General features: G+C 27.5%; 1 protein-coding gene across 5 annotated transcripts; it reads right to left on the bottom strand.

Annotated features, from left to right (window-relative positions):
• Positions 1–1,240: 1,240 nt before the first annotated feature.
• On the bottom strand, positions 1,241–7,469 carry LOC114123861 (uncharacterized). Of its 5 annotated transcripts, XR_007604962.1 has the most exons (5): positions 6,875–7,469; positions 4,312–4,473; positions 3,821–3,910; positions 3,333–3,668; positions 1,241–1,680 (listed from the first exon to the last, which is right to left on the bottom strand). XR_007604962.1 is itself a non-coding variant. In XM_050203489.1 (4 exons), exons 1-4 carry the CDS (start codon positions 6,939–6,941, stop codon positions 1,846–1,848), a joined length of 492 nt encoding a protein of 163 aa, XP_050059446.1. In that variant the 5' UTR covers positions 6,942–7,469; the 3' UTR covers positions 1,241–1,845. The 5 variants fall into 5 exon arrangements, 4 of the variants coding, with proteins under 4 accessions (XP_050059446.1, XP_050059451.1, XP_050059438.1 ...); XM_050203489.1 differs by lacking the exon at positions 3,333–3,668 and having other exon boundaries at positions 1,241–2,018; XM_050203494.1 differs by lacking the exons at positions 3,333–3,668; positions 3,821–3,910 and adding an exon at positions 2,172–2,261 and having other exon boundaries at positions 1,241–2,018; positions 6,875–7,468.
• Positions 7,470–15,660: the final 8,191 nt, after the last annotated feature.

Genomic DNA, 15,660 nt, shown 5'->3' with positions numbered 1-15,660 from the left:
AGTGCCAATAAAAATAAATACTTACACTAAATGAAATAGTAATTTTAAAACTCCTCATCTATAAGAAATAAGTCTGGAATGAGAATTATTTTTGGTGGATGAAAGATAGTTCCCTCAGGATTGGCAAATTTTAACAACTGAAATTTTGGTCTATATTCAAGTACTCAATTTTTATAATCACTTAAGAGGATGTCAGCACGCTGTTTATTTTTTTTCTAACTCATGTACAACATAGACAAAACGCATTTACGGAGAATCAATTTTTTTTATGTTTTTAAGTAATCTTAAAGAGATTACTCATTACAAAAACTATTGAGAATAATATTTTTAAGAGTATGACATATCAATTTATCTAAATATTGTCTCAAAATAATTTAAACATCATTTAAATGTACATTTTTTTTTGAAAATCGAATATAAAATAAAATATAAAACCGATATGTCTACGTCATATCTTCCAAAATATTATTCTCCATAGTTTTTATTATAGGTGATTTAACTTGAAGATTACTCAAAAATCATAAAAAAACAATTTTAGGTGAAAGAGTTTAATCTATGTTGCATGTGGGTCTGAGAGAGAAAACAAATATTGTGCTGACATCATCTTAATAATAATTAGTTAAATTAATTATTCAACAATGGTTAAGCCTTTTTTTGCTTTTTTGTATTTAAAGCTTAAGATTATGATTATGATGTATTTTCTCTGTTTTGTTTTTTATATGAAATAATATTTCAAACAAAATAATATAGAACATAGCTACTATTGATTTAAATACATTATTTGTATTTAATGTTTATAATATATGCTTATAGTTCTTTTAGGTTTGATTTAAGTCTATATTTTTTTTTATTACAGTTAAAAATATAACAAAACATTAACTAACACTAAAAATGTGTCCTGGTATTAAAAAAAAAAGTTTATAACTACATAAGTACTAATTAGTGATTAAAAAATAATTTATCTGTGTAACCACTTTACTTCACTTTACTAAAATGTTGAGTAATAAGTAGAATTTAATCTTAAAATAAACAATGATTTTTCTTAATCAATTTTAGGCACCTTTCTTTCTTAGCACTTAACTCAGACCAATTGATGACAATAATAATTAATTAACTGACATTAATACTAATAGAAAAAAAAAGTTGATTCTTAAAAAGTAATCTCGAGGCTCTTAACATTTGAATGTAGTCAACTCAACAAGATTACATTCAAATTTAACATTAAAGAATAAAAACATAATCAATAAATCAAAAGATTTTTTTTATTCAGTTCTTGTTTTTATGAACTTCTTAAGTAGTAAAATACAATATACCTACTTTTTTAAAAATTGATAATAGAGTATAAAAAATATATTAAAATAATTTAATTGTTGAAAATTGTTTGCACCATTTAATACTAAGTAATTTATTAGATTAATAATAATATAATTATTTAAATATCATTAAATTAGAAGTTTTTATCATTAAGCATAAAACACACAAAAAAATGTACTAGTCAATAATTAGTTTTTTCGTAATAAATACAAATTTTAAAAATATTGTTCTATTAACAGTAATGTATAAGATATCTAAACGTAAAATCCATTGGATTAATTAAAGGAACTGTTGAAAGGCAGTCACCGTCACCATTTGAAGATCTTATCAATTTAGTCAGTCATAAATTTAAACAAAGTAAAAATACTTAAAAAAAAAAAAAAAAAATAGGAAACCTTTTAAAAGGAATACAAATAATTGTTTTACATTTATATTATCACGATAATTGTTTTCAGTTTATGAGCCAGTAAGTCACCACCACCTGGAGATTTTATTGTTTATTTTTGAATTGTTGAAATGCATGCTTGATCGTTAAGGTTTGGCAGACATTTGCATAACATCATACTTGCGCTCTTTCTTGCACATAATCGGATAAAACAGTATCCAATAGTAGACAGCTATGGCACCCAATACAATCGTTAACGCTATTGCGATTATAACCCATGCTGAATGGAGAAATGAATTCTTGCGCATCAGTTTTATATCTGTTTGATGTAAAAAAAATAAATACATATTGATAAAACATTATAAACAAGAAGTAGGCACATGAGATGACTGCAGATCAATATTATCTTTATAATCATAATATGCTTGTGATGATTTTACAACCCATGGTCGTAGCAATGTATCGTACTTACCTTTGTGCACTGGCGGTGTTTGAGATTTTTCTGACTCCTCAGATTTGTCTTTATATTGACTTCGACCTTCGACATCATTGACAAATGCAACTGTAATATTAAAATAGAAAATATTTTTAAATTAATATTGTTTATATATATATATATATATACATATATATTGAATACAATAAAAATGAAAACAAATGTTTTTAATAATTAATATTTGTTTCATTGTTTGATATTAACTAATGTTTAATGCTATACTCATCAATAATTACTCGTGAAATAAAAGATGTAATATATTATATAAGTATAATAATACTAAGTATACTAATTAATCAATAACAAATAAACATAACGACATAAGTAACGTTATATCTTTTATTGACAGTTTAATAATTTACAATCTTTTTTATGAAATATTTTATTAAAATTTAAGACTAACATATAATTTTGGTCTTAAGATATAACTTTCCATTAGGTAAATAAATGTAGGCAACTATGTATGACTATGACAGTAATTATTGGTTACCACTGGAGTCTTGATTACGCCAACCCTGTACATTTTCCTTTGTTTGTGACCCAACCCTTCCCCACCACATTGGTCCGGGCAACAAGAGAGTTTGACTATATCTGGGCCCTATTGACAAATTTGACCCCCTGCCAGAGCCCGAGCGGCCAGAGCTCGAATGGCCTGTAAACAAAATTATATTTAATGTTTAAATCTTAGTTGCACCATTGATTATAAATGATTTATAATCAATGGTTGCATCTTTGACGCGCAACTTGATAAAGTATTTATTTAACCAACACCTCTTAACTCATATACAATTACTCAGATTAGTGCTATTATTTTATTATTTTGTTTCTGCCCTTCATAATAAACACTAGAATTTCCAGTAAATGAATAAATGAATAAATGATTTCTTATATTATTTAAATATCATTAAATTAGAAGTTTTTATCATTAAGCATAAAACACACAAAAAAATGTACTAGTCAATAATTAGTTTTTTCGTAAAAAATACAAATTTTAAAAATATTGTTCTATTAACAGTAATGTATAAGATATCTAAACGTAAAATCCATTGGATTAATTAAAGGAACTGTTGAAAGGCAGTCACCATTTGAAGATCTTATCAATTTAGTCAGTCATAACTTTAAACAAAGTAAAAATACTTAAAAAAAAAAAAAAAAATAGGAAACCTTTTAAAAGGAATACAAATAATTGTTTTACATTTATATTATCACGATAATTGTTTTCAGTTTATGAGCCAGTAAGTCACCACCACCTGGAGATTTTATTGTTTATTTTTGAATTGTTGAAATGCATGCTTGATCGTTAAGGTTTGGCAGACATTTGCATAACATCATACTTGCGCTCTTTCTTGCACATAATCGGATAAAACAGTATCCAATAGTAGACAGCTATGGCACCCAATACAATCGTTAACGCTATTGCGATTATAACCCATGCTGAATGGAGAAATGAATTCTTGCGCATCAGTTTTATATCTGTTTGATGTAAAAAAAATAAATACATATTGATAAAACATTATAAACAAGAAGTAGGCACATGAGATGACTGCAGATCAATATTATCTTTATAATCATAATATGCTTGTGATGATTTTACAACCATGGTCGTAGCAATGTATCGTACTTACCTTTGTGCACTGGCGGTGTTTGAGATTTTTCTGACTCCTCAGATTTGTCTTTATATTGACTTCGACCTTCGACATCATTGACAAATGCAACTGTAATATTAAAATAGAAAATATTTTTAAATTAATATTGTTTATATAATATATATATATTGAATACAATAAAAATGAAAACAAATGTTTTTAATAATTAATATTTTTTTGATATTAACTAATGTTTAATGCTATACTCATCAATAATTACTCATGAAATAAGAGATGTAATATATTATATAAGTATAATAATACTAAGTATACTAATTAATCAATAACAAATAAACATAACGACATAAGTAACGTTATATCTTTTATTGACAGTTTAATAATTTACAATCTTTTTTATGAAATATTTTATTAAAATTTAAGACTAACATATAATTTTGGTCTTAACATATAACTTTCCATTAAATAAATGTAGGCAACTATGTATGACTATGACAGTAATTATTGGTTACCACTGGAGTCTTGATTACGCCAACCCTGTACATTTTCCTTTGTTTGTGACCCAACCCTTCCCCACCACATTGGTACGGGCAACAAGAGAGTTTGACTATATCTGGGCCCTATTGACAAATTTGACCCCCTGCCAGAGCCCGAGCGGCCAGAGCTCGAATGGCCTGTAAACAAAATTATATTTAATGTTTAAATCTTAGTTGCACCATTGATTATAAATGATTTATAATCAATGGTTGCATCTTTGACGCGCAACTTGATAAAGTATTTATTTAACCAACACCTCTTAACTCATATACAATTACTCAGATTAGTGCTATTATTTTATTATTTTGTTTCTGCCCTTCATAATAAACACTAGAATTTCCAGTAAATGAATAAATGAATAAATGATTTCTTATATTATTTAAAATAGATATATTATTACTAAAAATATATAAAATTTAAGATCATTTATGCTTCTGATTCTTCATTAAAAATAATTAAAATAAATAATATAAGCAATGTATTTAAATATTAATATAAATTTAAATTAATAAATGATATTGTTCAGTTATGGATTATAAAAATACTGTAAAAAAGTCAAGACATTAGTTATAAATTATAAAAAATAAAATAAAAAAAAAATATTTAATGGAGTTTATTAATTGTGCTCTAAATACCTAGGTAACGTTTTTATATCTCAATTGAGCTCATGTTTCATAACTGGTTGAAATACCAACATTTATTGATATGTATTGTTGTAAAAAGATAGTTGATATCTTTAAAAAATTATGGATTTATGGTATAATATATTAATTTTTTCTATTTATTTATTGAAACAAAAATATTTTAATTATCTGCCTAATAAATTGATTACAATTTTATTTGATCATTGCAACAAACTACATTATGCACTTCTGAATTGTCTGATAATAAAGCTCATAAGTGTAATATTATTTCAGTTTCAGAATTATTTTAGAATAACAAGTTAATAATGAAAATAACAATGATTAGATTAAATTATAATTATATGAACCGAAAAAACTTCTAAAAATAAACAATAAATTTATGTTTGCTAAAAATAATAAAATGCTATATTAAAATAAATGAATTCCCATTGCCTACCTAAGAGTTGTATTGAATAACAATTAATACTGAAATACATATAAAATTAAATAAGAAATATTATACCATAATATGCAATATGCATACACATAATAGTTTTAAATAAAAATTATGGCTAAGGTCACATTGGGACTTCAATATAAGACATTGAAATAACTGTTCAAAGATTCAAAGTACACTAATAAAGTAACTAGCGCATACCAGGTATGGCAGGTAACCAATAACTTCTGTATTTACAGATAAAAAATTTAAAATAAAACTAAATTTTCAAGTTATAAGCTTAATAACAACAAGATAAATTATTTAATAAAAGTATTGCATTATAAATTATAATAATCATTTTAGATCATGCAAAGGAATTAGAAGCTTTTTTTCTTTAAACTAATGCAAAAAGTACAATGTTTTAATAGTATATTTTGTGGAAATGTATAAAATATTTAAAATTCAAATTAATTGAACCTTAATAAATTAAAATTAAAGCATTAACTATAAAAATATAAATTTAAAAAAAGGTGAATTGTAACATTAATATAACTATTTACAGAAAAATGGTTTACACTTTGGACCTCTTTGTCAACGACTACCAAAGGCACACCTTCAAAAATGATGTGAAGTTATGGGAGTAGTAAAATTTATAAAATTTAAACATGCTTACTTAATATTATTATTAAATTTAAAAATACTGTTTAATATTTCAAGAAAGTATTGAAGAATAATAAGTTGACAAGTATTATATTTTAAAACATTATCAGTAGGGCTATGCATTTAATGCACTTAAAATCTTGAAAAATGCATTAAAACACACGAATGTCATAATAATATTAAATCTCAAAGAATTCAGTTTAAAATATTTAAAATTAAAGATATTATTAATTAAGTATGGACATTTGTACAGAAGATTTATAATATATATAAGAAAAAAATGGAAACAGAATAGGTACATTGAATGTATATTATATAAATAATTAATTAACAAAAATATAGGAAAGTTTTAAAAATTATTTTAAAAGGTCATGAAAAGACCCAATTAAACCAAATAAAAGTTACAAAATTGATTCCTTAGGTACCTAATTCTAGGATTATGATAACAAACTTTAGGGAAGTATGTCTTTGTGTCTTATAATATGCTAAAAATAATGTATTTTTCTACTAATACACAGCACTATCTATCAGTACTTTAAACAACAAGTTAGGAAATTAAACAAATAGATTTAAACCTAACATAGGTACATAGGTACATGTTCTATACTAGAGACTTTAATGTTAAGACTATATTATTATTATTGTGATGTGCAGTTAGTAAGTAGTAATAGTAACTAGTTAATAAAACCCATGCATAAATAATATATTAGCCGTAGTCTGTAAGAAGGTAGGTAGTTACCTAAAGATATTAAACTATTTGTTTAAACATTTTTTGTAAAAATAAAACAAAAAAAATAGAACCGATTAACGACTTACCAAGTAAAGCTCCTAAGATAACTGCAGTTGTAAACAACAACTGCTTCTCGCGCCCCGCGATAGACATAAGTAATTATGTGTATATATTTATCGGATTAAACGCGTAAAATTCGATCAAAAATCCAAAAACAATATTTATAGACGTAATACGGGATTACAGTGTATCGCCGTTGTCTCTACAACTCAAATAAGTAGTAATTTCATAAAACGCGAAGAGCGGTATTAGAGACGTATTATTAAATTTGTGTACAAACGAAAAAAACGACTATTTAAAAAAAAAACGCAGGTATCCACATTCCACAGGTTGGAACTTGGAATACAGTAGAGTCGGAACGCATGCGCGTACGTCACACAACAAATAAACAATAACAAGACTCAGTACTCGGTACGCGGTACATACCTACCGTACATACCCTACAACGAATTACACTATATATTTTGTATTTACATTAATTCACAGACGAGCGCCAAGGTCGGACTCGGCTGGTAGCCGTGTATAATCTGTTGATAAGATTGTAAACGGAACGAAATATTTTATGTCATGGAAAATGTCGTTGGACGAACCGATTGTTTGCACACCGTCGGCCCAGGACACCGTTCGGAGTTGTAGTTGCAAGGTTGCAACACTGAAAGATGAACCCGACTATTATACTTACCCATAAGGATATTATATTATTACGGCCAATAAGGCATGTGGCTGTTAGCCCGCGGCTGAAATTTCAGCTGCCGATAAATCCAGAGACAAAGAAATACTTTCGATAAAAACGCGCCCGTGTTATGTAATAGGTTATTCGTCTATTATTTACAATTTAATAATTAACGATTAGCATTAAAATATCAAATATTGATATTTATCATTCTACTTAAAAAATCAAACCAACGCTATATAATAATATTAACAATGACCGAGTCCCGCGTCGAGAGACTCGGAGTTGTACTCGATCCGAATTCGGGCTGGTTAAATCCAGAATCAGTGTTCACTTTTGATTGCTTATTTATCCGTCAGCAAGCTTTATACATTAACTGTTTAGCCAGAGCCCAATTTATGGGGGGCTGCAGCCCCGGTCCCGATATTATTTGGGGCCCCGGGCCCCTGTTGATATTTAATTATTAAAGTGACACTGTGAAATTTTATGATGTTCACCAAGACAAATTTAACTCACTCGTTCGTCTATTTGCTGAAAGGGAAATACCTAACTAACACACTTGCAGATTTTTCAGATCTAATTCAAAAGTTTAGTGTACTAAAATCTAGAAAAAAAAACGTCTTATATTCTAAATTAAGTAAATGTTTTTATTATTTACATTGACTATAATAGTATGTTGAAAAATGCATTACCACTTTAATTTTGTGTACAATGTAGGTACATGGTGTATAACAGTAAACATTTCTTTAAATTAAAAACTGGATCTACACTTCTTAACTTATATTTAATATTTATATTCTTAATTTCATTGTTTTATTTCTATTAATCATCATTAAATAATTACTTATATAGACTTATGGTATAATTTATTTATAATCTTATAAAATAAATTGAATATAAAAAATCCATATAGCAAAAAGACTGAATTTATAATTTAAGTTGATAATTTAGAATTTAGATAAAAATTTATTAATTTTGGGGCCCCATCAAAAATTAGACCCGGGTCCATTTCTAAGTTGGGCTCTGTGTTTAGGTGATGTTCGACACGTCTACACGTTGCACACAATGTCAATTTTTATCACTGATGTCAGTGGCGCAACCAGGGGGGTGGACCCCGGGTCCGGACCCCCCCTGGATCATGCCATAGTATTTATTTTTATTTTATATTTTTAAAGTTACCCAAAAGTTTTCATCAAAATGTATTGATTATAATTATTATTAGAGTTGGTATAATAATATATAATTGTATTTATCAAGCAATGAAATGTATTTATAATGTATATAGTATATACTCAGGAAGAAAACAGAAAAACAATATATAATAAATAAAAAATTTTCCTGGACCCCCCTCCCCTTGAATAAATCCTGGTTGCGCCACTGACTGATGTGACAAAGTTAACTGCATATAGATATCAGCAAACCCTAAATCCACATTTGACTATTATATACCTTATTGTCCCTTTTCATAATATTTTGAATAGTTTCCTGATTTAAATTTAAATTATCGTCTGCATTATTAAACAAGTAATAATAATTGCAACACAATCTGACATCTGTAACATCTGTTATATAATCTAATATCTAAATAATGAATAAATATTACTGATATTGACTACCTATTTAATACAACGATTTGGTCTCTATCAACTTTTTAACAAATTCACAATTTGTTAAATATTTTTTTACTTTAATTCACTTGCCACTTGGACTTGGAGCGTGAAAAATATTTAACAACTTAAATATAGGTACGTGCTTTTTAACCTACAATCAACTATCAAAATATGCCCTAAACATCAAAGTACATGCAAATATTGTCAGTATAGTGAAATATCTATGCATTAAAATTTAGATTAGTACCTACTATTTCAAAAATGTTGTGAAAATTGTGGTTTAGGTATATACTTTTTAGCATACAATAAGAATAATAAGATCAACCAGAAAAATAATGAAAATGCATGAATAAATTCTTCGCTCTATTACCTATACTTATAGTTATCCTTATCATTCAGCATAAAATATATACCTATATACTAATAAGTAATAACGTTTTAATCTTAAGGTCGAAGATACAAAATGTGTAACTTATAAAGGTCGTTGTTCACCTATTGATTAAATTGACTTCTATCAATTTGATATGACTGCGTGTCTGCGTATAATCATAATATTAATTTCCTACCTATTTACTGGCAATTGGTATTACATTCCACAACATATACTTAAATTTATTTAGGTGTAGCAATATTTATGATAAAAGTCAAATTATTAATTTAGGGAAATTATGGACCCATCGACTATCAATTCTTTGATAGACTGATAGAGGTATAAGGAACTAACATTTTAGATTTGTTTCTTCTGCCATGTATATGTTTAGGCGGTTTGACTTTAGTAAAACTATTATATATATTTATAAAATAATTAAAATATGATTGTATCAATATATAATGATTTAAATGATTATAATAATGGCAACAACTACGAGGAGTATAGGGTGAGAGAGATATAATTATCAGAATATATAGGTAAGTCGTAAGTACTAATTTTATGGCCTAAAAATAATCATTCTACCATCATTATATTGAAAATTAATAAAGTTTGATTTTGGTCAAATAATATTTAATAACGATGTAGATAATAGAAGAGATTATCCGCATAAGACACATACGCAATGACAACACACAAATAAAAATTACAGTAATGACAGGAGTCAGGAAGTCAGAAAAAGGGTTGACGGTATTTAGGACATAGCTACATAGGGACGATGCGAGTATGCGACGTGATGTGAGAAGCTAAGGATTAATATGGAAAGGTAGAAAGGTAGAAAGGGATTAAACTGTGGATAAGAAGTACATAATATCATGAATGACATAAATAGGAACCTAATCTAATACGTGATTATTATTATTTTTTTTTTAATTTTTATATTTCTACGCCAGACGGAATTTAACAAAGACAAAAACAAATATATAAATATAGGTATAAGTATATTAAGGAAAACAGATTAGTATAAATAAAAACAATATAAGTATATAGCTACAGTATTGAAGGCATGACAATTTAAGTACAATTAATATTAAATTATCAAGTTAAAAGCAAAACATTGTGTGGTCCGTGTCTAAGATTATATAGGTAGTTAACTTAGTTCTTTGGTTAGGGTCATTGTATAGATAACATCTGTATCTTAGTTCGTGATAGTGACTATATGACGTGTATTATGTATTTATGTGACTTATATTATATATAAAGTTATTAAGTTTTATTATATATTATATTATTATATTAGATTCTAACCTTATACCAAATGTCACCTACCTATACTCTAATAATTGAATGTAAAAGTTGATAACTAAGTGATAATATAAGCCATTTGATTCGGTGCATTTATATTATACCTCAGTGTTGTACTAACGTGTGGGGGAGTGATTTTTATATCACCCTCTTTTTCAGTTTTTTTTCACTATATAAACATATGAAAATATTATATTATAATACTTTAATGTTCATAAATTCTACAGATATCTATTATACCTACTAACTAAAATCTAAATGTATAGAAATCTGTGATAAATTCCTTGTATCATTATAATATAATATAGGCACATTTTTTTTATAAAAAACTCTCCCTCAAAGGAAATAAAAATGGCATTTGTGTGTATACGTCAATAATAACTATATAACTATTTATAATAAGAATTAAGAAGGAACAACCAAATTGGTATACCTACATCGTTTACATCGTTTATCGTTATTATGTAACTGCGATCATTTTATAATAATAAGTAACAAAATTGTCTGTCTGCCAAAAACCTCTTTAGATTTTCAGAATCACTTTTATAGGAGACGAATAACATTTTATAATCACTTAATAATTATAATCCGTATTTACCGATTAAAAGTTTTACAGGAAGTTGGAAGTTAGAAATAGCTTTCGTCGTGCTTACCAATAAATAAAAATATACATTTATAAATAATAAATATACATTACCTTCATAGATATTATTATATTATTGTAAAATTGTACATACTATGGTTTTGTAATATATTTTAACTTTTGTTCATCAGCCGTTGTTTGTAAATTTGATGGCACACTAATAACACACGGAAAAAAAAATTCCAAAATGTATAGGTATACCTACACTGTCACCCCTAAAAGGCGCCCCAGGGTAGGTAACTATATTGGTTATGAAAAATGTACCAACTCGTTATAACCATTAAAACATTACAGTATATCTACTAAAAATATGTTATAATAATGTACCTATACTGTCTACTGACTACTAAATACATATTTTATAATTTTATTTAGCTATCTACGAAAATAATTTTATCTATATCTGAATATGTGTATCATGTTTTCTTTACAATCATCGGGAATGTTGAAAAAAATGTAGTTTGCGTTTACTAGTCTCACAGTAGACAGCAGACAGCAGTCTGTTATTATTGTGTTAATAATGTGTATATATTAATATGGAAATTAAATATCAGTTGTTATTCCATTATTTGTATCGTTAGGTAGTTTTTATTTTGTATTGGTATACGTATATACTACTAAATCATGTAATTCATAAATTCAACCTAATAATAATGTTTGGTACCTACTTCATACTTGATTAAATGTTAAAAATGTAACTCGAATGTTATATTATTAATTTTTCGAGATGACTAAAACAAACTAAATCGAAACAGTTTGTGTGTAAAATTTATTAGTAGAGCCATTGTTTTTACATGATTTATAATTTTGACCGTGTTCTATAAAAAAAAATCAAAATGTTTTTTGGTCATTCTTCGATGAAAAAACTTGCGATTAAACAGCAAAACAATAATGAAGTTCAACTAGAACAACAATTAAGGTAGGTACCTTATAATATAGTAGTATATTTATCAATTTTGATTTTTGACTGTCTCAAAGTGAATTGCAAAATAAATTTAAAAAAAATATTATTTGTTATTAGGTACTGACGTACTGTTATTAGTAATAATAATTTTTCTATCTATCTATAATTAATAATAGGTAATAGTATATAGTAATTAGTAAGTAATAACTATAAAGCATAAAAAAACTTAATAACTAATAAGGTCATGAACTCATATAGTTAATTTATATAGATGTAAATTTATTCAACAATTTCACTGTTAACTTTAAACTATAATAGTATATTATTACCTGTAGGCTATAAGCCTATAACCATAATCATAACCATTATGGGCTAATTGGGTCAGTATTTGTGAGTTGTGACTATAGTCTATAATATTCAATAGGTATACATTATAAATTCTAATAGTAGCGCCAATATAAGGGGTGTATCATCTAGGATTTACATTTTTCAACAGAACAGGGGTTAAATTCCAAAATGTATGAGCAAATTAAAAACTTTTATTATAAAAATGCGGTGCTTACCAAAAGTGTAATATAAAACTCAATTCAAATTATTAAACTAATAAGTTCTTAGTAGGTACCTAATATAGGTATAAATGCAGTTTAGTGCCCACGCGATTTTTTCGATGTCCCTCCCCCCCCAAAAATGTGTGTTTTAAAGCATTGATCACAAAAGTCTTGTACCAAAATTCTCGCAAATCATTATTTTGGAAGTTATATCTTAACAAAGGTTACGATTTTACGCATTTATACGCGCGTACATACGCCAAACTCTGTATACTTTGCTTTCCTACGTTTTCGTATTAGATTGTCGCCAATTATTAAGTATGCTATTTTATTTTGTTATTATTAACAACAGTTTTTTATCCTGTGACTTACATGAGGTGGTTTTGCATAACAAATCGAGGGATATTTTTGATTTGTGCGGAGCGAAGTGACGGCGTCGAGGAGCGTTGTAGTGATGGCAGTCACTGCTGAGACCTGAGACATATTGTGATAATCAATTTTTTTTTAATTTTTTTAACAGCAAGAACGATAATTAAAATCTATGCATATTTCCATCCATCTTACTAAATATACAATTAAAAAAAAATGATGTTTTTATCGTAGATGTCACGTATTTTTAAAAAAATTAATAAAATAATAATTTGCGAGAATTTTGAAAAAAGACTTTTGTGTTCAGTGCTTTAAAACACACACTTTGGGAAAAAAATCGAAAAAATCGCGTGGGTACTAAACTGTATTAATTGTTCCCCTAACCCCTATATTTTTTATTAATTGTTGTTTAAAATATAAATAACCATTATTTACTATGAAGCTAAAACTTGATAGTTACAGACCGATCACTCAATCAGACCACAAATAAGTCCCATTTATCATTAGATATTTAGGGCTGAAATCAATTTTATTTAATACATTTCGTTGATAGGTACGTAAGTCATAGGTGTGTCAACTAATACCTATTAAATAATTTAAATAACGCATTTTGACGTTGGATTGGTTTATTACGAAGCAATGTGCACATATTGTGAATTAAACGCCATTAATTAATATTGAGTTGTTTCAGAATTAGTTTTAATAACTAAATACAAATTATAGGTACCTACTTATAATTATTTATTTATATAAAAGCGAATATTTATTTGTTAATTTATTGTTCATCAATAAAATAAACGTTATTTAAGTAAATTGTTATTGCAAACACATAAAGGTATTATAGGTAGGTATACAAATATTGATAATACTAAATGGTTAATATAATGAGTAGTGAGTACCTAATTATAAAAATTAATAAATTATTTTAATGAGATTTTACAGTGTTTACAGAAATATTCCATTTCTAAAGGCCAAATCAACTGTTAAAAAAAAACAAAAATTGATTCAAGAGTATGATTACGTTGTATTGGACGAGAAGAAAAATGGAAAATGGAAATTTAATCTCGTGAAATCTAACGATCAACACATTAACTGCCAACTGTAAGTAAAGGAATAAAAAGTAGTTAATATAAATTATTATTTCGTTATTCATTCTATTTTCTATTAACCATGGTCCACGAAATAGGTATCAATGGTATCATAATCAATCTGATAGCAGATAGGTAATACAAATCTTTTTTTTTTTTTTATATAAGAACGTTTATTAAGAATTTACAATCTATACTATATGTACAATGAGTAAATTTGAGGGAGGGATGACAGTGATGGGGTGGTGAAAAAGGAAGCTCATAGTATAGAGCCACCATTACATAAGACTTAAATGTTATGTTTAATAATAAATAGTAATAAGAAATTAATAATAGTAATAATGTTATATATTTCAAGTACTGAGAAGATCTCCGGACCAATTGCGATTTAGCCGCCGGGTAGGGTTGCCTGGAAGAAATTTTGAATGAAGTTGAGATATGAGTTGGTTCGGGTGGCTTTGCATTTTGAAGTGGAGTCTTTGATAGAACATGGCTGCTGTCTGGATGATGGATGGAACATTGAGGTCATCATGTAGAGCGTTGTTTGTGACGAACCAGGACGTTTTGGTGACCATACAGAGGCAGATGGATTGGAACGTTTGTATTGTCTTAAGATTTAAGGGTTTTGCAGTGCCCCAGAGGGAAATTCCGTAGGACCAGATTGGTTGAAGTAGACTTTTGTAAAGAAGTAATCGATTTGATAGATTTATATTTTATTTGAGGAGACAGGAGAGGTCTGATGAGATGTCGGCGAGAGTTAAGTTGTTTCCTTTTACTTTTGAGATGAGAGCCCCAGGTGAGTCTCCTATCAAGTAGCAGACCAAGGTATTTGACTACCCTGGAGTAAGGGATTAGTGTATTATTAAATGATACTTCAGGGCAGTCTTTTGGTCGGAGAGTGAAAGTGATGTAAGTAGACTTAAGTTCGTTTACATTTATTTTCCACATGTGGCACTATTTTGAGAGTATGTTGAGATGGTTTTGGAGATGATGAGAGCAGGTGAGTAGATCAGGGTCTGAGGCTAAGATGGCAGTGTCGTCAGTATAAGTGCCCATGAGGGTGTTTTCGGTAGTTAGAATGTCGGCTGTATATAGGATATACAAGAGAGGAGCGATGTCATTTCCTTAAGGGACGCCAGCAAATATATCGTGAAAGTTGGAGAGAATGGAATCTATTTTGACACTGAAGGATCTGTTTTCGATATAGGACTTGATTAGGAGATAGTATGGCGCGGGAAAGATATTTTTTAATTCGTACAATAGTCCAGAGTGCCAGATTGAGTCGAATGCTTGGGCGACGTC

Source organism: Aphis gossypii, chromosome 1 (genome assembly GCF_020184175.1).
Source record: "Aphis gossypii isolate Hap1 chromosome 1, ASM2018417v2, whole genome shotgun sequence".
NCBI lineage: Eukaryota > Metazoa > Arthropoda > Insecta > Hemiptera > Aphididae > Aphis > Aphis gossypii.
The sequence above is the reverse complement of the archived record's forward strand: the minus strand, read 5'-3'. Positions and strand labels throughout refer to the sequence as shown.